Raw genomic sequence first — 24,667 nt, forward strand, 5'->3', positions numbered from 1 at the left:
AGTTGGATTATAGGATACCCATTTGGTGTCCTCTGGAGAATTGCTTGGTGTGGGGAAAAAGCCCCCACACCTCTGGTCACAAAAGTGTGCTGGGAGGATAGAATATATGAAAATTGTCAGAATCCAAATGGAGTAATTTGTGTTCAAAAAAAAAAAAAGTTCCTGCCTGGTCAGGCAAGTGGCTGACAACTGTAATCCCAACACTTTGGGAGACTGAGGCAGGCAGGAGGATTGCTTGATCCTAGGAAATGGAGACCAGCCTATGCAACATAGTGTGGCCTTGTCTCTAAGAAAAAATTTTAAATTAGCTGGGCATGGTGGTGTGCGTCTGTAGTCCCAGCTACTTGGGAGGGGGACTACAGGTGCACAGCACCATACCCAGGAGGTCCAGGCTGCAGTGAGCTATGATTGTGCCACTGCATTCCAGCCAGGATGACAGGGTGTGAGACCCTGTCTCTATTTAAAAAAAAAAAAAAAGACAAATAGAGCCAGGAAAGGCTATGAAGAGAGAGCTTTCATGCATAAATACCAAAATATCCCAAAAGACTGCAAAAACCACAGCCTTGCACAAAGACCGTGATCACTTACACAGAAGATACTTCTGCAAGAACATCTGCCCAACAACTGCCTGGTCCAGCCGTGGGCTGGTATCATCCTTGTTACTGATCCTTGTAGCCAAGGGTAATTATCTCAAAACAAGTATGTGATCCTTCTCATTTTCCTTTAAAAACCTTTTGTCTTCCCTTAGCTCCCTGAACACAGTTTACTATGGCATGTGTATTCCCATTGGAATACTTTATTCCTGAATAAATGTCACTTTCTTTTTAAAAGCTTCTCTCTCTTTCTTTTTATTTAGATTGATAAGTAGAAAGGAAAAAAAGCTTTTTTCCCTTTGGACTAGTCAAAGGCAGTTGCAGTATTCTGGGGTAGAGGGTGGTGGCAGAGGTGTTGAGGCATGGTTGGAGTTTATTTATACTTTGAAGGTAAAGCCAACAGGATTTGCTGAAAGATTGGAATATGGGGTTGGAAAGAGGAATCAAGGATGGTTCCAAGATTTTTGGCTTGAAAAATTAGAAGAATGGAATCGCTAATTACTGAACTGGGAAGACTTGGAAGAGCAAGGTTTTGGGGAGAAGATCAGGACCATAAGAATAGACAAGTCCTAGTCCTCGGGAGATAGGTTTTTGGCTATTAAAGTTAGATGCACTACATGGATTTTTAGTTTTGCTTGTTTTTTTGTTTTGTTTTGTTTGAGAGACCGGAGTCTTGCTCTGTCACTAGGCTGGAGTGCAGTGGCACGATCTCGACTCACTGCAACCTCCGACTCCATGGTTCAAGGGATTCTTTTGCCTCAGCCTCCTGAGTAGCTGAGATTACAGGCATGCGCGACCATGCCCAGCTAATTTTTGTATTTTTAGTAGAGATGGGGTTTCACTATGGCCAGGATGATCTTGATCTCCTGACCTCAGGTGATCCACCCGCCTTGGCCTCCCAAAATGCTGGGGTTACAGGCGTGAGCCACCACGCCTGGCCCGGACTTTTGGTTTTTGAAGCATTATTTTTTAAGTGACAAGGCAAAAAACATATAATCAAGAATTTTAAGTATATACTTTGGAAATGTTAAAAGGAACGTGAGTAATTTATTATTGTTTTTTAAATTTCTAGTCAGCAATAAGAGCCCAATGTACTTTATGAAGTAGATTGGTTTACACCAGGGTTGAGCAAACATTTTGTATGATGCACAAGCAAGGAATGATTTTTATGTTTTTTAAATGGTTAGGAAAATATCAAAAGAAAAAATGCCAGAAAAAATCAAAAGAAAGGCCAGGTGCGGTGGCTCACACCTGTAATCCCAGCACTTTGGGAGGCTGAGGCGGGTGGATTCTTTTGAGGTCGGGAGTTTGAGACCAGCCTGGCTAACATGGTGAAACCCGTCTCTACTAAAAATACAAAATAGCCGGGTGTGGTGGCATGTGCCTGTGATCCCTGCTACTTGGGAGGCTGAGGCAGGAGAATCGCTTGAAGCCGGGGCAGAGGTTGCGGTGAGCCAAGGTTTGAGCCACTGCACTCCAGCCTGGGTGACAGAGGAGACTCTGTCTCAAACAACAACAACAACAAAACAAAAAAAAACAAAGAAGAATATCCTTTCATAATAAGTGAAAATTAAATGAAATTCAAATTTCAGTGTTCATAAATAAAGTTTTACCGGAACATAGCCATGCTCAATCATTTATGTATTGTTCATGGCTTCTTTTGCATACAACAACAGAGTTGGGTCGTTGTCACAGACTATGTGGCTCATAAAATCTAAATATTTATCATCTAGCCTTTTATCAGTAAACTTTGCTGATCCCTGTGTAAGTCCTCTGAATCAAATTATTTCAAAAGAGTTCTGTTATAAAATTTGGAGTTTACTGTGCTATAAATTGCAAAGAACCATTTGGAAAACCTCTTTTAATCAGGTATTTACATTAAAATGTTCCTTGATTTGTACACTGATATTCAAGACTGGTCCAAAATTATACCAAATTGAAACTCTCAAGTGTTTTTAAACAGTAGGAAGTTTTAACTTTTTTTTTTTTTTTCGTGGAGTAGTCTATCATTCAGCGTTTACTTTGGAACATTTAATTAGTCTTTTTAAAAAACCCATGAAATTTATAATAAAGTTTTTAAATCATTAAGGTTAAGTAATCAAAGAAAAGATTTTTTTGTTTTCTCCATTTGTAAAATGAATACATTATTATCATAATTTGTCTTTGGTCATACCTTGTTGATAATTACTTATATAAGTATAAGAAGACATGATATGTTTTCCTTTTTCCTATTTCACAAGAATGAGTACAGGAGTTTACTTAAGCTGCTCCAAAACTCAGTGAAAGAGACAGGATTAGGTTTTTTTCAGCATTGGATTTTAAATGATACTAGATGGTTGTGCTGGGCTAAAATACTAATGCTTTGTGTATATTTTTATGACTTTATTGAAGACAGCTTAAAAGCTTTATTCTAGTTATAAAAATGATACATGTTCACTGTAAATAGAAGCAAGTCAGGTATAAAGAAGTACAAATCTTTAGAACATGTGGAAAGAGGCAACATAATTCTATAAAAAGAAAAAATAAAGATAAAAATCTGAAATTGTTAATTTATAAGGGAAAAATCGGGGCAAGGACAAATTATATTCCAGATTGGCCTATGGTGGGAGCACAGATTATATAAAGAAAAGTCAGTGAAGACACTTGCAAAGAGTGTGGGTGGAACTCACTAAGTTTTGCAGTTCTGGGGCCTCTTATGGTTTATTACTGTTTTTTTCTTTCTTTCTTTTTTTTTTTTTTTGGATATACATTCCTTTGGAACCAAAGGTTTATTACTGTTTTGAATAAAGTAGAGGTGTAAGTAGGATGCGTATACCATGATCTTGACTGCTTGAGATTCACAAAGGGTTTTCATCTCAGGAATTTTTTTTCTGTTAAAAAAATTTGTTTTGATTTTTAAATTGTAAAAAAATTTATCATCTTAACCATTTTTAAGTATAGAGTTCAGGAGTATTAGGTATATCACTTGTGCAGCAGATCTCGAACTTTTTTTCATCTTGCAAAACTGAAACTCTGTACCCATTAAGTGACTACTTCCCGTTTTCCTCTCCCCCAGCTTCTGGCAACCATTCTAGTTTCTGTTTCTTTTTTTTCTTTTGAGACGGAGTCTCGAATCTTGCTGTGTTGCCCAGGCTGGAGTGCAGTGGCGTGATCTCCGCTCACTGCAACGTCTGCCTGCGGGTTCAAGCAGTTCTCCCTCAGCCTCCCGAGTAGCTGGGACTACAGGGGCACGCCACCTTGCCTGGCTAATTTTTTTTTTTTGTATTTTTAGTAGAGACAGGGTTTCACCATGTTGGCCAGCTGGTCTTGAACTCCTGACCTCAGGTGTTCTTGCCTCAGCCTCCCAAAGTGCTGGGATTACAGGCATGAGCCACCGCACCCAGCCTACTTCCATTTTATTTTTAAGAAATAAAAGTTTCCAGGCCGGGCGCGGTGGCTCAAGCCTGTAATCCCAGCACTTTGGGAGGCCGAGACGGGTGGATCACGAGGTCAGGAGATCGAGACCATCCTGGCTAACACGGTGAAACCCCGTCTCTACTAAAAAATACAAAAAACTAGCCAGGCGAGGTGGCGGGTGCCTGTAGTCCCAGCTACTTGGGAGGCTGAGGCAGGAGAATGGCATGAACCCGGGAGGCAGAGCTTGCAGTGAGTCGAGATCTGGCCACTGCACTTCAGCCTGGGCGACAGAGCGAGACTCCATCTCAAAAAAAAAAAAAAAAAAAGGAAAATTTTAAATTCACTTAACATTAGATTTTTATTAAAGCAAAAATATGTTTTCCTTATTAGCTTACTCTTGCGTAACTCAGATTAAACCCTTGATTGTTCAAATTAACCTGAAAAAAATTATTCTTTTGGAGGCCAAATTTTTGATTAAGTAGTTTGTCTCTAAGTTTTTCAAATTTATGTGTATAAATATAACCTGTCATCAAATTAATGCTAAAATTCTATACATGTTTTTCATGATATGAAAACTATAAAACATGAAGTTATTTGAATTTTTATAGTTTTTATCATTTTATTTTTATTTTCCAGTGCATCTATCCTTTGGGCTCTAAATCACTTAATAACCTAATTTCTCCTGATTCGGAAGAATGTCACACTCCACATAAGCCTCAGAAAAGGAAGAGCTTGGAAAGCAGCTATAAAGATTCATTACTTTTAGCAAATTCCAAAAAGACTAGAAATCATATTGTTACTGATGGTGAACAAGTTTTGAACAGCAAACATAATGGAGAAGTATATGATGAAAGCTCATCAAACTTACCTGATAGTAGTAGTCAACAGAATCCAGTTAGGACAGCTGATTCCTTGGAGCGGAATGAGGTTTTGGAAGCTGATACTGTTGACATGGCTACTACAAAAGATCCTGCTGCAGTTGATGCCTCTGGAACTGGCGGACCTTCCCCTCAAAATGAAGGATGTACATCTAAACCAGAAATGCCATTGGAGAGCAAATATACATCATTTCCCCAGGCTTTATGTGTCCAGTGGAAAAATGCTTATGCTCTCTGTTGGTTAGACTGTATCCTGTCAGCTTTGGTGCACTCCGAAGAATTAAAGAACACCGTGACTGGACTGTGCTCAAAGGAGGAATCTATATTCTGGCGGTTGTTTACAAAATATAATCAAGCAAATACACTTCTGTATACCAATCAATTGAGTGGCGTTAAAGGTTGGTACTAATATTTTTATTTATTTATTTATTTATTTATTTATTTATTTGGAGGCAGGGTCTTACTCTGGCACCCAGGCTGGAGTGCAGTGGCATGATCACGTCTCCTTGCAGCCTTGACTTCCCCTGCTCAAATGAGCCTCCCACCTCAGCCTCCCAAGTAGCTGGAACTACGTTCGTGCACCACCATACCCAGCTAAGACAGTGAGATGGGGGCCTCACTATCTTGCCCAGGCTGGACTCGATTTCCTGGGCTCAAGCACCCTTCCTGCCTTGGCCTCCCAAAGTACTCCCTGTAGGCATGAGCCACCATTCCAGCCTATTTGTCTTTAATTCTTGAAAACATTAATGTTGAGTTTTGTCTCCCAGCATGTGGGAAAGATGTCATCCGTTGCTTCTGTTTTCTGGAGGCCTGGGAGCAAGGAGCCCAGGAACAGTATCACGAAGCTTGAGATAACCAGTGACATTATCCTGACAGCCCCAAAGTCAGTCTTTTTTTTTTTTTTAAGTTCTGGGGTACATGTGCAGAACATGCAGTTTTGTCACATAGGTATCCATGTGCCATGGGGGTTTGTTGCACCCATCAACCCGTCACCTACATTAGGTGTTTCTCCTAATGCCATCCCTCCCCAACCCCTCCACTCCCCAGCAGGCCCCAGTGTGTGATGTTCCCCTCCCTGTGTCCATGTGTTCTCATTGTTCAACTCCCTCTTATGAGTAAGAATATGTGGTGTTTGGTTTTCTGTCCCTGTGTTAGTTTGGGTTGGTTCTAAGTCTTTGCTATTGTGATTTTTTTTTTTTTTTTTTTTTTTTTTAAGATGGAGTCTCACTGTTGCTTAGGCTGGAGCGCAATGGCGTAATCTCAGCTCACTGGAACCTCCGCCTCCCAGGTTCAAGCAATTCTCCTGCCTCAACCTCCCGAGTAGCTGGGACTATAGGCGCCTGCCACCAGGCCCGGCTAATTTTTGTATTTTTCATAGAGACAGGGTTTTACCATGTTGGTCAGGCTGGTCTTGAACTCCTGACCTCATGATCTGCCTGCCTCGGCCTCCCAAAGTGCTAAGATTACAGGCGTGAGCCACCACGCCCGGCCTAGGCAGTCTTTTTGAAAACTGTGAGGCTGTGCTTGTATCTTACTTAGCCTGTCAGGATAATAGTGGTTAGTTTTAAGTGTACTGAAAAGCAGAATGAAGAAGTGAATAAAAATCATCCGTAATCACACAACCTCCTAAGATCTCTTGTCACCCTAAGGGATATGTTTTTCATTTTATTCTCTGTAAAATAGGATACTTATGAACCCATCTCCCAACGTATGAAGAATTAAGACATTCCCAATAATTTACATTTACCTATGTGTTCCTCTCATCCCATTCTCTACCTCCCCCAATAAGTAATCATTATCTGAGTGTGTTTTATCATTCCATCTTTTCTCAGTTTTCCTTACATGTATATATCTAAACAGTATACAGTAGTCTCCCCTTATCACAGTTATACTTTTCTTGGTTTCATTTAACCCAAGGTCTGAAAGTAGATGAGTATAGTACAGTAATATATTTTGAGAGAGAGAGAGAGAGAGAGACACCACATTCATGTAACTTTTCATTACAGCGTATTGTTATAATTGTTCTATTTTATTATTAGTTGTTGTTAATCTTACTACGCCTAATTATAAAACTTGATCATAGGTATGTAGTTAAAGGAAAAAGCATTATGTGTAAAGGGTTTAGTTACTATCCAAGGTTTTAGGCATCCAGTGGGGTCTTGGAAGATATCCTTCTCAGATAATGGGGGACGGATAGTACTGAACCCTGTATATATAGTGTTTTTCCCTATACCTACATAATTACGATCAAGTTTAATTAAGAATAAATTAAATGTGGGCCAGGTGCAGTGGCTCACACCTGTAATCCCAGCACTTTAGGAAGCTGAAGCGGGCAGATCTCCTGAGATCAAGAGTTCAAGACCAGCCTGGCCAACATGGTGAAACCCCATCTCTACTAAAAAATATAAAAATTGACTGGGCATGGTGGCACACGCCCATAGTCCCAGCTACTCTGGGAGGCTGAGGCAGGAGAATTGCTTGAACCCGGGAGGCAGAGGTTGAACAATCACTTGAACCTGGGATCACACCACTGCATTCTAGCCTGCCTGGGTGATAGAATGATACTCTATCTCAAAAAAAAAAAAAAAGGTAAAGTAAATGTGGCTCAACATGTTGCTGCCAATTGGAACACTTGTTTCTTATTGTGTCTTCCACCCACAAATAGAATGCTTTTTCCATCTTAACACTTATCAGGCACTGCGGCCGTAAGTTTAGCAGTTGAGATGCAACAGCAAAATTAGCACCAATTTCTTTTTCCTTCTTCACAGTTTCAAGGATAAGAGATTTGTTCTTAGATCTCAGCAACCTCAGCATATGATTTTTTTCTTTAAGTTGAGAACTTTGACTTTTTCACTTAAAGAAGCATTTTACAGCTTCTCTTTGGCGTATCTGAATTGCCAGCATCACTATGCTTGTGCTTTGGGGCCTTTATTAAGTCAAATAAGAGTTCCTTGAACACGAGCACTGCAACACCATGGCAATAGATCGCGTCACCAAGATGGCTACTAAGTGAACCACAGGCAGGGAGTGTAGACAGCTTGGATACGCTGGACGAAGGGAAGATTTCACGTTGCCAATGGAAGACAGCAGGACAGCAAGAGAGTTCATGATGCTACTCAGAATGGCATGAAATGTAAAGCTTTTAAATTGTTTCTGGAATTTTCCATTTAATATTTTCAGACCATGGTTGACTTCGGGTAACTGAAATCATAGGAAGCAAAACCACGGACGAAGAGGGGCCACTTTGTATTGCCTAATTTAGTTTGTTGTGAACTTTAAACAAGGGGGTTGTACAGTAAGTCTTCTGGGACCTTTTTTTCTTGTAAAAATTTATGGGGCTGCTTGTAGTTGTGGCTCATTGATTTTTCATTGCTATATAATACTTCCATTTTGTAAATATAACAGTATATTCATCTCCCTGTCAGTGGACAGTTGGTTTTTTTTTTTTTGTTTTTTTTTTTTTTGCCATTGTAAATGCTGCTGCTGTGACCATTTGGGGACAAGTCTCCTGAGGCACAGTGTGAGAGTTTCCCTTCTGTATACCAGAGGAATGGAAAATTACAGACTCTCATGTCTAAATTTACAAGATAATGACAGTAGTTTTCCAAAGTGGTTGTACCAATCAGTTCTCCCATTAGCAGTGTATGTAAGAGCTCTTCCTGATCCATATATTCTCCTTTGTTTATTTTCACACTTGAGATTTGTGCTCTTTGATATAAAATGGTCTGTGATCTTGATTTGCCATTTCCACATTTTGAAAAGGTTGTTGGCTCTATGTGTATATATTGCTCATATTTGTTCCCTCTTCTGTGAAATGCCTTTTGTATCTTATCCCTATTTGTTCTATTGATTGTCACGTTTTAATTGATTTGTATGAGTTTGTTCTTGTATCTTTGTTGCTAGAGTTACGTCAGATGTTTTGCTGAATCTGCTCCCAACTTGCAGCTTGTGTTTTTACTTTTTCAAAGCTATCTTGATTTATAGGGAAGTCTTTACCTTTCCATTTGGAGCTAGTAATGTTTGTGGCTTTTTAAAGAAATTATTGCTATTCCCAAGGTCAGAAAATCATTCACCTATATTTTCACTGAAAAGTTATAGTTTTGCTTTTGACATTGAAATTCCTCTTTCAGTTGGAATTCATATTGATGTGTGGTATGAGGTAAGGATCCTTTTTTTTTCCATTTGCATAGCCAGTTTTTGTAGCTCCACTTTATTTTCTCACTTGGTCTGCCATGCCACCTCTAGCATGTATCAACATTTCATGTATGTGTGCAGCTGTTCCTTAACTCTCAATTTCATCCTCTTGGTTACTTTGTCTAACCCAGCACTCATACTTTTTAAATTATTATGGCTACCTTGTAGGGCAAGAATCCTTACTTTTATTCAGCTTCTTTTGAAGTGTCTTGATACATATTTTTTCTGATCTTACTTGGCCATATATATTTTGGGGACAGATGTGACATCATACCAAGCTTTCTTTGCTTGACATTGTGGGTATTTTCTTATTCATTAATGTGCTAAAAATTTTGAGTTGGTCTTACAGTCTTTTATGTGGATCTTATACATTGTTTCCCTGTTGTTAACCATTCAGGCTGTTACTAGTTTTTGCTGTTATGAATTAACACCAGGACAAATATCCATATATCTTTTGAATTCATTACTGACTAGTATCCTAGGAGAGATATTAAAATATGAATATTAAAGGTCTTGCTGAATACAGTTTTCCAGAATGGTTGTACCGATGTATAATTCCATTTTCATTATGTAGAAAAAAATACCTCAGTGCTTTCTAACCACCTTTGGTTAGAACATTCAAGAGGTTATGGTTTTGTTAGGTAAGAAATACTTTGTTTCAATGTAGGTTTTCTTTGAACCTTTTTGTATGTGTCAGTCATTTACAGTTTTTTGCAGTTTTTAAAATTCAGTTTCTCACAAGCATTTTTGCCTTGACTTGACTTCTATTTCTGCTTTCTCTAATTACAGGAACCCCAGTGTTAAGTAGGTGACAGTTCCGTTGTTTGTTGCAGAAGAGCAACAGTTCAATATTAGAATTAACTTTCGTTTCATGTTTTTATCTGTTACTAATTTTTTACAGAATAATTTTAGTTTTTATAATCTGGTTGTTAATTATGTGTTGAGCTGCATTACTTTGCAGTGTAAGTGTTTTTTGGTGTGGTCAAATAACAAAAATTCTGGTTAATGCTTATTTCATATTACAAGCGAATCCAGATATTTTCATTAGGGAAACGTATAAGCAGAGTGCGATCAGGCTGTATGAATTATTTATAAGAGATGTGAGTGAAAAGATCTATTTGTAGCTTAAGAGTAAGTAGAGTCAGATGCATGCGGAGTCTTTTATTCAAAATAATTTTCTTACTAATCTTGGATAGTTTCTTGTCACAGTGATTCCATTTTGAAGATAATAAATATTACCATAAAGAAGTGATCCAAAACATAGATATGTGCCCAAAGGTATTTATCACAATAGTATTTATAATAGTGAAAAAAGAAACAACTAAAATGTTTGGCAATAGGAGAATGATTACTAAAGCAATGTTTCGGCTGAGTATAGTGGCATGCGCCTGTAAGCCCAGCTACTCCGGAGGTTGAGGCTGCAAGATTGCTTGAGCCCAGGAGTTCATGACCAGTCCAGGCAACGTAGCAAGACCCTGTCTACAAACACACACACACACACACAAACAAGTGCTATGTTTCAGTCACTGTATAATAACTAGCCAGTTTTTTGTTGTTGTTGTTCTGTTTTTGTTTTTGTTTTTGTTTTGAGAGAGTGTCTCACTTGCCCAGGCTGGAGCACAGTAGTGAGATCACGGCTCACTGCACCCTGTAGAACCCTAACCCTCCTGGGCTGAAGCGATCCTCCTACCTCAGCCTCCTGAGTAGCTGGGACTACAGGTGTGTACCACCATACCCAGCTTTCTTTTTAAGAGATAGGGGTGTCACTCTGTTGCCCAGGCTGGTCAGAGTTTTTAATGAAGCAAATTTGTGTAGACAAAGCAGGATGTGGAACCAAATAAACACTATGTTGCCACTGAAGACCCCTTCAGACTCCTCAAAAATGACATAGAAGGGAAATATACGAGGTATTAGTTTGGGAAATAATTGTAACTTTATTAAGACTCCTTATAAATTTATCTGTTCCTATGACCTGGCTAAGTTCAATAAAAGTTACACAGAGAGGAATAAATGAATAAATCATTTGTAGTATAAGTAATTGCACATAAGGAGGTAACTTCTTTAGCTGTTTTAGATATAGACATAGTATCTGAAAGGTTATTTTGCTAGACCTGTGATTATATGGGTGAGAAAGGCTTTCCCCGAGGTTTTACCCATTAGGTAAGTACTAATGATATTGTGCTGATAACATACATTAAGGGAATATATGGTATACCACAGAGAAAGAATTAAGGAAATTTTGTGTTTTGCTTTTTGTCTCTGTTTGCAGAACTTACTGACTCAGCTTTCATTCTTGGGAATGTCTCAGTTTTCTGTGGCAAGATACACATCGATGAGGAATTGATAATGTTCTTTGTATTTTCTTAGATGGAGATTGTAAAAAACTTACCTCAGAAATATTTGCAGAGATAGAGACCTGTCTGAATGAAGTTAGAGATGAAATTTTTATTAGCCTTCAACCCCAGCTTAGATGCACATTAGGTAAGTAATTGGTATAACTTGTTTGTATTATACTCATCTACCATGTAGAAATACGTACATCATAAGGAAGTATAACACTGTTTGATTACCTTGGATGATCATCTTCTTGGGGGAGAGAATCTGAGTGGTCTGACTTAGGAATCTACCACTGGGTAGGTTATTGTAGGGCAGAGCCGTTCTATAGAAATATGCAGGCTGGTGTTCCCCCTCTTGAGAGTGGGTGCTCTTCTCAGAACCAGGAGAATTCTAGGGGCATATCATTAGTTGCTTCTCTAGTACGTTTCCTAGCAGACAGATCTAGCATTTTTAACCTCAATTGTGCATTAAAAAGCACCGAGGGAATTTAAAAGTAAATGCCAGTGCTAGGGGCATTTGAATTAGAATCTCAGGGATGGGGCTCAGGAAATCAGTAATTTTTAGAAACCCCACATGATTGTTACATGTACACAGGGTTTAGAATCTCATCTAAACCAACCATAGTAATTCTGTTTCCCTACCGTGATTGCTTTAGGAATGGACATGTGGTACAGTTTTGGCCAGTGGATATTAAGAGAAATATGCTGATGGCATTTTGAGAAAGCTTCCTCGCCTTTAGAAAGGGCACAAGGATGGGACCTCTTTGTTCTCTGTGACTTGGTTTTTGGCCTGTGGGAGTGGTGTGCAGCAAGTGAGTTAGAGTGTCTGACCAAACCTTTCTAAATTTTTTTAGTATTACAGAAAGGAGCTGTGGGGTTTTTTGTTTGTTTTTGTTTTGAAAGGGCTTTTTGTTTTATTTTCCTTTTATCCTTGTATTAACTCTTCTAGTAATGTTAGAGTAGCAGAGTACGATACTCCCTCTTAGTAATTACCCATATTATGTAAAATATCAGTGCCTTCTAGTTTTTCTCTCAATGAGTGACATTTAACTTATATTAAAAAATGATTTTTATATTTTATAATAAAATCAGTTGTTGCAACTGATTTATCTAGCATGTACAAAAGACACCATGCTTCCAGATCATTATAAAATATGATATTTTATAATATATTGACAATATATTTATAACATATTTATATACTTATACAGCCGGGCACGGTGGCTCACGCCTGTAATCCCAGCACTTTGGGAGGCCGAGGCAGGCGGATCACAAGGTCAAGAGATCGAGACCATCCTGGCCAACATGGTGAAATCCGGTATCTACTAAAAATACAAAAATTAGCTGGGTGTGGTGGCACGTGCCTGTAGTCCCAGCTACTCAGGAGGCTGAGGCAGGAGAATCGCTTGAACCTGGGAGACAGGTTTCAGTGAGCCGAGATCGCACCACTGCACTCCAGCCTGGGGACAGAGTGAGACTCTGTCTCCCAAAAAAAAAAAAAAAAATATATATATATATATATATATATATATATATATATATATATATATAATATATCTGGAAGCATGGCGTCTTTTGTACATGCTGGACAGCTTTTGACATATTTCTTTGACTCATGCTTCTGTCCCCTAATTTTCACTTTTTTCCTACATTTTATTAAAATTGATATATAATTATTGTATATCTGCTTTGTTTTTATGGACTTACACATATATATTTATTCTGTTTTTATAAAAATCTGATTTTTCATATGCCAGATTTCTGACATTTCCTCCTCTAGGCCTAAAGAACTGTTCTAATTTATGTATCAGATAGACTCTGAGATGAAATAAATATTCTTTTTTCTTTATATCAAAGTGTAATTTACATATAGTGAGACCCTTTTTAAGCGTGTACAGCTCTGTAACCCTCACTACAGTCAAGATATAGGACTCTGTCACTCTAAAACTTTTCACCAGGCTCCTTGTGGTTAACCAGGTTCATCACCCCCAGCCACTGATCTGTTGAGCGAATACTCATTTCGAAGGAGCGTTTTCCATAAGATCCTAGAGTTTAGATGGAGGGGCTTTTGTGGTGCATTTAGCAGGTACCATTTCCCTTCTAGAGTCCCTACTTCTGTTCCCAGTTGAATTAAAGAATGGTTTCTCCCCCAGCCTGAATCATTACCCTTCTTATCCCAGATAATTATTTTTGGAACGAAGTTACATCTTTTGCTCCACCTCCGCCATGGGCCTGGTTTTCTATGTAACAGAAGGAATTTTTAAATTATTACTTTGTGTAATCATAATAATTGGGCAAGCATACAGCTCTTTCAATGCAGGAGGATTCCTCTCTTGTTTTACTGCCCATTCAAGGATAGGTGCTATATTTTAGCTGAAGATCTTACTAATTAAATATAACTTATTTAACCATGTGTTTTGAGCTCTTTCATGATATTTTAATTCACGGAGAACTTTATGTATTTTAGACCTGAAGATTTTATATTGTGATTATGAAATGTAAATTGTTTGCTTTTTCAATTAATATTTACTTACAATAGAATGCGGATTTAAAGGCTGGTAATGAATTACAAAATTGTGCTATATGACATACTATTTATGCGTACAGTGTTGCGTATTTTCATTTCTGGGAGATTTATTTGTATTTCTACTTACAAAAAAACTTTTTAAAACTTGTTTTATGGCTGGGCCCGGTGGCTCACACCTGTATTCCCAGCACTTTGGGAGGCGGAGGCAGGTGGATCACCTGAGGTCAGGAGTTCAAGATCAGCCTGACTAACATGGTGAAACCCTGTCTCTACTAAAAATACAGAAAATTAGCCAGGCGTGGTGTAGGAGCCTGTAATCCCAGCTACTCGGGGGAGCTGAGGCAGGAGAATTGCTGGAACCCAGGAGGCAGTGGTTGCGGTGAGCTGAGATCGCGCCACTGCACTCCAGCCTGAGCAACAAGTGCGAAACTCTGTCTCAAAATAAATAAATAAATAATACAAACTTTTTTTATGTTTTTGTTCAAAAGTAGCAGTGAGACTGTCCCACAAAGGTGACTAAAGTAGCCTTTGTAACTACCAATATTTATAGAATATGCTTAGGGTTAGGGTATAACTTGCTTGTATTATACTCATCTACCATGTAGAAATACGTACATCATAAGGAAGTATAACACTGTTTGATTACCTTGGATGGTCATCTTCTTGGGAGAAAGAATCTGAGCGGTCTGACTTAGGAATCTACCACTGGGTACGTTATTGTAGGGCAGAGGCGTTCCCTAGAAATATGCAGGCTGGTGTCCCACCTCTTGAGAGTGGGTGCAGTTCTCAGAACCAGGAGAATATTTAGGGGGCAAGTTGTTAGTTGCTTCTTTAGTACTTTTCCCAGTAGACACATCTACCATTTTTAACCTCAACTGTGCATTGAAAAGCACCAAGGGAATTTAAAAGTAAATACCAATCATAGGGACATTTGAATTAGAATCTCAGGGATGGGGCTCAGGAAATCAGTAATTTTTAGAAACCCCACATGATTGTTATTACTTAGGTAATAACACCTACTGTCTGCCTTGTGGTCCTGCCAAGGTGACTGTTCCAGGCAACTGTAGTTCCAGGCTAGGGGGAGAACTGGACCATGGAAGTGAGGCTCTGTCCAGGTTAGGGAAGGCATAGAAGGACTCAGTCTCTTGGGCCAAATCAGTAAGGGAGCATCTGAGCTCCTTGAGAATAGGAAGGAGAGAAACCAATTGGAAAAAAGAATGTAAGAGAAGCATGTAGATTCTGCTACTTAGCTTACTTTCCAGTCTCAAAGCTGAAAGCCAACATTCACTGTTCAGTTATTTTCAGTGACAAGATTCAAATCTTCAATCGTAAAGTTGTTAAAGGAAAGGATTAGACTGAAAAGTTAGGAAGAACGGTAGATGAAGAGTCCAAAGAGTTGAGGCTGGTCATTTAACCATTGTGTGGCCACGCCCTTTCCACAGGTGGAACAAGATGATCAGAATAGAAATGGCCAATTCTGGTGTGTTTCTACAGTGTTTCACTGGTTACATTTTTTTAACATCTGTGGCAAACCATTTCCATAATTTTTTTTCTTTTTTTAGAGATGGGTGTCGCTCTGTCACTCAGGCTGGTATGCAGCGGCATGATCATAGCTCACTGCAGCCTCAAATTCCTGGGTTCAAATGAGCCTCCTGCCTTAGCCTCCTGAGTAGCTTGGACTACAGGTGTGTGGCACCACTCTCAGCTAATTTATTTCATTTTATTTTTTGTAGAGACGGTGCCTCGCTATATTGGCTAGGCTGGTCTTGAACGTCATAGAAACTGGTTTTAGGTTCCTAGAGGCTGGCAGCAATTCTCGGAGGTAATGCAAGCAGTCCTCCTGCCTTGGCCTCCCAGTGTGCTGGGATTACAAGGTGTGAGCCACCACACCTCATCAATTTTTGTTTTAATATACTCTAAGGCTATTATAGTTCCGAGATCTTTTTTTTTTCCTGAGAAATCTAGAAAGATGGAAGACAGTATGGGTCTTTTGTGTGTTTTTTTTGTCTTAAGACATTTTCATAAATGTCTGCCAAGGAAAAGGAAAGAGATCGAAGTGTTAATTAAATATTTATGATGGACATTTTTAGAGAAATGCTTTATAAACTTCCCCTCTCCCAGCTCTGGGTGACTTATTCTGTCATACTGTATTAACACATATTCATGCTGTAAATATAGTAAGAAAAGACAGTAGTTCACAATTTTGGTTTAATTTTTGCCATTATTGATTATGAGCAGTAATTTTTCCTTTTCTTTTTGAAGGTGATATGGAAAGCCCTGTGTTTGCATTTCCCCTGCTCTTAAAACTAGAACCCCACATTGAGAAGCTCTTCCTATATTCTTTTTCTTGGGACTTCGAATGTTCGCAGTGTGGACACCAATATCAAAACAGGTTAGTTTCTTTTGTTTTTTAAAATGGGTCCTTCTAGTTTCTCCACCACTGAGGTTAAGAGAACAATTTGAGCACCAGACACTGCAGTTTGATTGCTTCTTTAAACTGGAAGGGTCAGAACCTCATGGTTTGATAGACTGGTAGTAGGAGATTTCTTAAGGAGTTCTTCAGTGGGAAATAGGGACGATGAGAGAAATAGTACACCTCCCTTCTCCAGAGTCCTTGCTGAGTAAGAATACCTCTCAGAATGCCTTGAAACTGTAGGCATTTTTGTTTATTCCTCTATTAGAGTTGAGGGGTTTTGCTTGTTTACTTTAGGTTTCTAACGTTATAGACACTGGTTTTAGACTCTTGGAGGCTAGCAGCAATTCTCAGAGGTAATGCAAGCTTCCTCATTTCTTCCCATAGTCCTGTGAAAGACCAACCACCTCCAGAAGCCTTACACGTGAACTGTCTCAGCCATACTTTCTACTTTTCCTAATGCCTCTCAGCGGCGTATTAGAAAGGCCATGATTGATGCACCTGTTACCTTCAGGCTTTGCATAAGGTGTATATGAAACATAATGAATTTCATGTTTAGGCCCAGGTCCCATCTCCAGGTTATCTCTTTATCTTGGAGACACTTCTGGTCCCATACATTTCAGATAAGAGATATTCAACCTGTACCTACCATGTAAGGAGAGGAATAGGTTTTAGAAGAGGAGTCAGAGAGGCAAGGTATTGAAGATGACCAAACTGGCTCAATTGGTTATGTATTCAAATTATTACAATAGAAATAACTCTTTTCCACTTTTTTTTGTTTTTTGAGATGGAGTCTCACTCCCATCGCGCAGGCTGGAGTGCAGCAGTGCAATCTTGGCTCACTGCAGCCTCCACCTCCTGGGTTCAAGCAATTCTCCTTCCTCAGCTTCCTGAGTAGCTGGGATTACAGGTGTGCACCACCACGCCTGGCTAATTTTTGTATTTTTAGTAGAGACAGGGTTTCACCATGTTGCCCAGGCTGGTCTTAAACTCCTGACCTCAAGTGATCCAGCTGCCTCGGCCTCCCAAATTACTGGGATTACAGGTGTGAGCCACCATGCCCAGCGACACTTAAGTTAGAAAACTTGAAGTCTCTTTAAGTTACTAAAGTAAAATGTGATATAAAAATATTACTTTTGAAGGCTGGGCATGGTGGCTCACATCTGTAATCCCAGCACTTTGAGAGGCCGAGGCAGGTGGATCATGAGGTCAGGAGTTTGAGACCAGCGTGGCCAACATGGTGAAACCCCGTCTCTACTAAAAATACAAAAATTAGCCGGGCATGGTGGCGGACGCCTGTAGTCCCAGCTACTTGGGAGGCGAGGCAGGAGAATCACTTGAAACCCAAAGGCGGAGGTTGCAGTGAGCTGAGATCACGCCACTGGACTCCAGCCTGGGCAGCAAGAGCTTCACTCTGTCTCAAAAAAAAAAGAAAAAAAAATTACTTAGATATTCGTTATCTAAATATGAAATCTTTTTTAGGTATTTAAGGAGTAGTCAAGGAGAGTTCAGTCTGGGAGGATGGTCCAGGGAATGCAGGCAACAAAGTGTGTGTTTGTTTTTAACTGGTTAGAGCTACTAGAACAGGGTAAGGGAGGCCACGGAGTAGACACCATGAGCAAAGCTAACCCTCCTGAGGTGGAAAAAATTATGGACAAGAAGTTATCTTAAAAATAACTGTTGGCCGACGTATCCAAGGAATATCGCAAGGATTTGGTCCCTTTATGCATCCTGAGATAGATGAATGTGTGGCGATGGCAGCTGGTGGGCAACAGAGTGATACTGGCATGGTGGTGATACGGGGAAGTAGTTTGATCATGTTAGAAGCCATGGAACAAAGATAAATCATGGCTGCTCTGCAGAAAAATCCGTGTCCCCTCCAAAGGGCCTGTTTTACTCTGATGTAAAAATTGGGCCAGATACATTTTCATATTAAGCTTTTTGTTAAGTAAGCTTTTGTAATAGTCCCCCAAACCCCCACTAGAACAGGGTGAGTATTAACGTTTTATTCATACCTAGGACATAAATAATTTAGTGTAAGCAAGTGAGTATGAGAACACATCTGTTTCCAGTCTTCTATCATTGATTTATATAAATTACCTGGTTTTCTCCTCACAGTAACTCAGTGAGGAAGATCCTAGTGTCCTCATTTGGCAGTTATGGATATGACAGCTTAAAAGGGGTTAGATTGATTCCCAAGATGACACACTGTAAGTGGCAGAGTCAGGAGACACATTTAGGCTTTTCTGGCCTCTAAGACTTTCTTGCTCACTGTGCTATACTCCTTAATCACTACCTGGGTTTTAAATAATATAAATAAGCTTGCTGATTAAAATCAGCTTAATTGTAGCTCTTCTGGAATCCATATCTTAGTTGTTTGACAGTTTTTGGTTGAGTATGTTCTGTGTGCTAGGAACTCAGGCACTGAAAATAGTGTATCTTTGCCAAATTTACTAATTAGGTAGTGAGATAATACATGAACACATAATAGAGGTCCAGAGAATTCGTAATTAATCTGATCTTTGGGCTGCTTAATGTTAACTTTGAATGCAAGATGTTAAATGCAGTTTAGGGATAGATAGCACAAACTGTGAGAGCTCAAGGGAGGGAAGCCAGTAGTCGCTTTGGTTTCCTTTTTTGTTTTTTTAAAATAATCTTACTTTGTTCTAAAAATGAAAGTAGTTATAGGGGGAAAGCTAAAATGAAGTGACATTTTCTTAAATATGTTTTAATATGTCATCACTTAAAACTTACTTCCACTTAATCTGAAGGAGAACTATCCAGCAAATTCCTCTCTTTTTGTGAAGCTGTTTTTAATGCCAGCGTAAGGACTTTTTACTCAGCTTGGAAAGTATAACCCAGAGGCAGTTAAAAACAGTCTTCCGAGGCAGAGCTCAGGTCTGTTATTTATCACTGCACTCTATGTGTCGCCTTCCCCATCTGTAAAATGGGGATGAGAATGGCACCTGCCTCTGAGAGTTGTTTGGAGGATGAGTGTCCAGTGCCATGCCCTCCTTGCATAGGAAGTGTTCAGAAACGTCAGATGTCTTACGGAGAATTAACACTTACTTGCTGGGACAGTCTCCTTTTTATAAACTAAAAAATAGGAGCCTTTACGTAACAATTGTCTTTGTAAATTTAAGAATTTAGCAGAAATACAGTCAGTGCATTTATTGACATCTTTATGTTGCTTTGCTTTTAAAATGTTAACTTCCCTGAGTACTGGTCTATTTTTAACAGACTGCTTTCTCTCAGGATTTGTCAGTATTTGCTGTTGTTTAGAAAGGAAGCTTGTATCTCTTAAGTAATATGTAACTGCTCTTTAAATTACAAGTATTTGTATTAAAGTGGATGCAGTTGAGGTTTAGTGTACATCTTTTTTTTTTTTTTTTTTTTTTTTGAGACGGAGTCTCTGTCGCCCAGGCTGGAGTGCTGTGGCCGGATCTCAGCTCACTGCAAGCTCCGCCTCCCGGGTTCCCGCCATTCTCCTGCCTCAGGCTCCCGAGTAGCTGGGACTACAGGCGCCCGCCACCTCGCCCGGCTAGTTTTCTGTATTTTTTAGTAGAGACGGGGTTTCACCGTGTTAGCCAGGATGGTCTCGATCTCCTGAGCTCGTGATCCGCCCGTCTCGGCCTCCCAAAGTGCTGGGATTACAGGCTTGAGCCACCGCGCCCGGCCTAGTGTACATCTTTAAAGGTCATCTTTTTTTTTATTATTATACTTTAAGTTCTAGGCTACGTGTGCACAACGTGCAGATTTGTTACATATGTGTACACGTGCCATGTTGGTGTGCTGCACCCATCAACTCGTCAGCATCTTTTTAGATGGCATTGCTTTCAAGTATTCAGACTAAAGTGCAAATTTAGAACTTGTATAACCTATGAAAACAAAATTTGTTCACAGTGCTTTTTTTTTTTTTTAAGGATAAAAAAAGTTAAGTTGTATGTATTCCTGATTTTATGTTTGGAAACACCCTTTTTCATTTTTGGTTGTCTGTAATGGCTAGCCAGTTTGAGTTACTTGAGTAAGGGGTGAGCTCTAATAAATTTGACAACCTTAGAACAGTGGTTCTTAACTAAGGGCTATTTTGTCCCCCTCGGGACATTTGGCAACGTCTGGAGACAACTGGATGCCGTTACTGGCATCTGGTGAGCAGAGGCCAGGGATGATGCTTAACCTCCTACAGTGCACAGGACAGTGCTTCACAGCAAAGACATTCTGGTGAAAAATGTCAGTGGTGTTGTTGAGGAACCCTGTCTTGTTTTCTTGCTTCATCTCATAGTTGAAAGCTATGGGAAATTAACATGGAGCATCTTCACAGAGCTTCTTTACTAGGGGTAGTAGGGAGGAACATTGTGATATTAACATGATTTGGGGAATTAAGAAAGTATGAATCACGAAAAAGGGGAGGAATACTTCTAGACATTGGTTTAAATTAATGTAAATGCATTTAACATTAATGAATTTATTATGTCATTTGTTTATAGGCATATGAAGAGTCTGGTCACCTTTACAAATGTCATCCCTGAGTGGCACCCACTTAATGCTGCCCATTTTGGTCCATGTAACAATTGCAACAGTAAATCACAAATAAGAAAAATGGTATTGGAAAAGTGAGTTAAAATTGTCTTATAATTTTTAGTACAAAATGAAGGTGGATTTACATTTTTCTTTTTGTAGGATTGAAAATGGTGACAACAATCTACCTTTGTGAAATCTGAGTTAACGTATATTTCTGGGTTGCCAACTGCCTCGGCCTGTCTGGCCAGTGAGCCCACTGTCCCAGGTGAAGCCACTGAAGAGCCAACGTAGGCTGACTCTCTGGCCCCACTCTCCTAGTGTCTTTCCTTCTTTTTGCCTTTTTTCTCCCTTTAAGGATATCAAGATTCAGTTTTTCTCTCCTCTGCCAAGTGTATGGAGTTTCTAGAATTCTGGGATTTGCTTAATCAGATTTCAAGAACTAAGATGATTCAAAGATGAGCCACAGGCTCATCTTTCTGAATTTCCATCTTCTAGATCTCAGCACGCTGATTCCTCGTCATCTTGTAAGCTATCTGGTGGCCTTGGGCAGATATGTTTTCATTATATTTTGCCAGCTTTGCTGTTTGTCCTCAGTTGGGGAGGCTGGTCAGCATTACCTTTTCCAGTGTTACCAGAGCACCATCTCTTTAAACTCACAGGTCAGTTCCATCTCAGGCAGTTTGCCTCTCTCTCATTAATGCACTCACACATGTACACAACCTCTTTACTCTTAATTTTCAGTCTAATTGTACATTAAGGAAATGTTTTGAGCTCTAATTTGATGTAATAAAGAACCAGGAACATTAACCTTTATGCCCTTGAATGTGCCAGAAACCCCTCAGAATCTTTCCTAAAGGTTTATTCTCATTGAAGTAATAAATTCTCAGTTCATTAGTGCTCACAGGCTCAGAAGGAAAAAAGGGCAGTGGTCCCCTGTCCCCTCCCCCAGGTATCTACTTTAAACCTTCAAATTAAGGTAGTATTTACTTTGACATTTCAAATTGATGTGCCTATTCTACCATAATGCAGTCTGTTCTCCTTTTATAGTAGTTGAGACTAGGGTTCTCACACCAATACCTGGGCCCCATATCTGTTTAGCCTTTCCCTGTCCTTCCAATGCAATTGCGTATTTGGCTAAGTCAGTACTCGGTGTTTGCATTGTTATTAATATACGTATGTTATTCCCTCTTCAGCCAAGCAGTAGACATAGTTAGGTTTCACTTTTACAATTCTTTGTTTTTCTGGGAATTATTTGCCTTATTTTCATTTGTTTTATTATGTACTGAGTTTTTGTCAAATACTTTAAAGACTTATTAATAAATTTCCAATACTCAGATGCTTCACAGTTTTTTACCCCTGTTCCCTCCCCTTTTTTTCCTGGAAACTCTTTCCTGTCACCTTTCACTCTTTGCTGCAGTCTGTGCTGGTTCCTCTCTGGGCCTGGGGATAGGGTGCTCTTTATTATGTACACACTTCCAGTCACTATCCTAGTTTTTAGCCCAAGGCCTCATCCCCACATTCTACCACATCTGTTGCCCATAAATATCTAGCCTTTTAGGGGTTCTCTGGGAATAATAAGCTCTTCTTTGTCATCAGCATACGCACTCCACAGTACTCATGTCTTCGCTTTGTCCATTCTGCTGGGTAAGGTGCCACTTCTCTGTTTGCTTTCTGTCCTCTAAATATTTATTGACTTCTTATTTGCTTATTTTCCTTTCTTTGCCCTTTGCAACTCATGTCTTTTTTGCCCCTCACTATTATTTGATAGCATTTGTGTAGGAGGGCGAAGTGGGAAGGAAGAGGAGGTGTCTGTATGTGTCTCAAGATTACAGAAGTCTGTAATCTTCCTTGGCTGCCAGGTGTCAGTTGTGCGATGTAAATGTTGATGATGAGGTGAAGGGAAGAGCAGCAGAGCATGGATGGGGTCTGCCATCCTGCCCCGGACCATGGGCCTGCTTTCGGCTGCTTGGTGTTTATGATTTCATCTAGCTGTTCATACCTGCTTTTTCCCATGCTCCAGCACTGAACATAGACTCGTACCATTGTTTTGTTTAATCTGTTAATTGGTTGCCTTGCAGCATATGTATTTTTTAACTATCCAAAAAGTTGCTTTCCTTAAAGATTCACATTCTGATCTGGAAATGGATTCATTAGGTAAAACAGTTTTTTAATGGAAAATGTGTTTTGAGTTCCAGTGGGCCAATTTATGGGTAGAATTTATAATGTGGACATTTTCTGTTTTCTTCAAAAGTAAATTGAACTAGTATATGAAGTTTCACTTAAATTTTAAATAACAAGGTCTTTATATAAGTCCTTTGTGTTTTTTTTTTTATTTTGAAATTTGTATAACTTGATTTGTTTGTATCTAATCGAATTTAGAAACAAATTTAATACAGTTTTTAGGGATAACCTAAAAGTGATGGGGTTCGTCATGGTATCATATGTAATTAAAACATACAGGATTCTAAAAACTAATTAAGTTCCTTGGACACTTTATCTCAGATAACCCACTTCTCTAATGTCTCCCCACTGGGAAAAGAGTTCCATTGATAGATAAATCAGGTGAATTATGCCTAGCGTGCCCAAATCTGCTACTTTTCTTTAAGTAAGTTGTTCAGGAGTTACATTCAGACCATGATGACATGGAGCATCGAGAACTTAGAATCAGATTTCATTTTACTTGACAAACTCTTCAAAGATTACTGCCACAGTCTCTCTGAGTGCAAGGCCATGGCTGCGCTTTGTGGGACAGGGATGCAATGTTTCTCTGCTATCTTTGGGTAGCAGAGGTTAACACAGCTCTCTTGTGCTTTCTTTCTCTCTTTTCTATTTTCTTTTCTTTTCCTGAGGGTAGATCTTTAAATAGGAGGCGTTTAACCACATGTTAGGTAAATGCAAATTGATCTTAGCCTGAAGTCTCTGGTTCACTCTTGGTTCCAGTTTGGTTAATTCCTTTCATTCAATTTTCCAGTGGTTGAGGGAGAACCTAACTTGCTCTCCTCGACTCTGAGCATCATTCTTCATTGACACTTCAGGCATTATGGATAGGAAGAAGTCTGAGAACAAAACCTAGGGATAAAGTTTAGTAGAGATGGGGTTTCACCATGTTGGCCAAGTTGGTCTCGAACTCCTGACCTCAGGTAATCCACCCGCCTTGGCTTCCCACAGTGAGGCTGGAAATAAGACACGCTGGAATTGTAGGTAGGACACTAGAGTCTAGGGGAATCAAAGAGCAATATGAACAGAAAAAGGAAGGGGAAGGATATCATTTGATTGACTCCAAGATACTACTATTTGTAAGTTGCACCTTTTAAAAAATATGCCATTAAGAAAGGCTGGCTGGACACGGTGCCTCACGCCTGTAGGCCCGGCACTTTGGGAGACCGAGGCAGGCGGATCACCTGAGACTAGGAATTTGAGACCATCCTGGCCAACGTAGTGAAACCCCATCTCTACTAAAAATACAAAAATCAGCTGGGTATGGTGGCACATGCCTATAGTCCCAGCTATTCAGGAGCCTGAGACATGAGTATTGCTTGAACTGGGAGGCAGAGGTTGCAGTGAACAGAGATTGCGCTGCTGTACTCCAGCCTGGGCAACAGAGTGAGACTGTCTCAAAAAAAAAAAAGACAGAAATGCTGCCTATTTAATTGTGTTCCATCAGTGATAAGGTGTATCCCAACTTCAGAGATGTTAACATACAGGAAAAAATTTGGAATTCATCCGGCATTTGGAACTTGCAAAGTTTTGGCCGGGCATGGTGGCTTACGCCTGTAATCACTTTGGGAGGCTGAGGAGGGTGGATTACC

At 39.5% G+C, this 24,667-nt stretch overlaps 1 protein-coding gene across 2 annotated transcripts in view; it reads left to right on the top strand.

Moving 5' to 3' along the window:
- Positions 1-24,667, top strand: part of USPL1 (ubiquitin specific peptidase like 1) — a 39,957-nt gene that overhangs the window by 6,451 nt on the left and 8,839 nt on the right. For both annotated transcript variants that reach the window (XM_025363973.1, XM_025363974.1), the window contains 4 exons: positions 4,626-5,265; positions 11,429-11,542; positions 16,187-16,316; positions 20,825-20,950. In XM_025363973.1, the coding sequence (XP_025219758.1) occupies positions 4,626-5,265; positions 11,429-11,542; positions 16,187-16,316; positions 20,825-20,950 (1,010 nt within the window). The remainder of the gene's footprint in view (positions 1-4,625; positions 5,266-11,428; positions 11,543-16,186; positions 16,317-20,824; positions 20,951-24,667) is intronic.

This window comes from Theropithecus gelada, chromosome 17 (assembly GCF_003255815.1).
Source record: "Theropithecus gelada isolate Dixy chromosome 17, Tgel_1.0, whole genome shotgun sequence".
Lineage (NCBI taxonomy): Eukaryota > Metazoa > Chordata > Mammalia > Primates > Cercopithecidae > Theropithecus > Theropithecus gelada.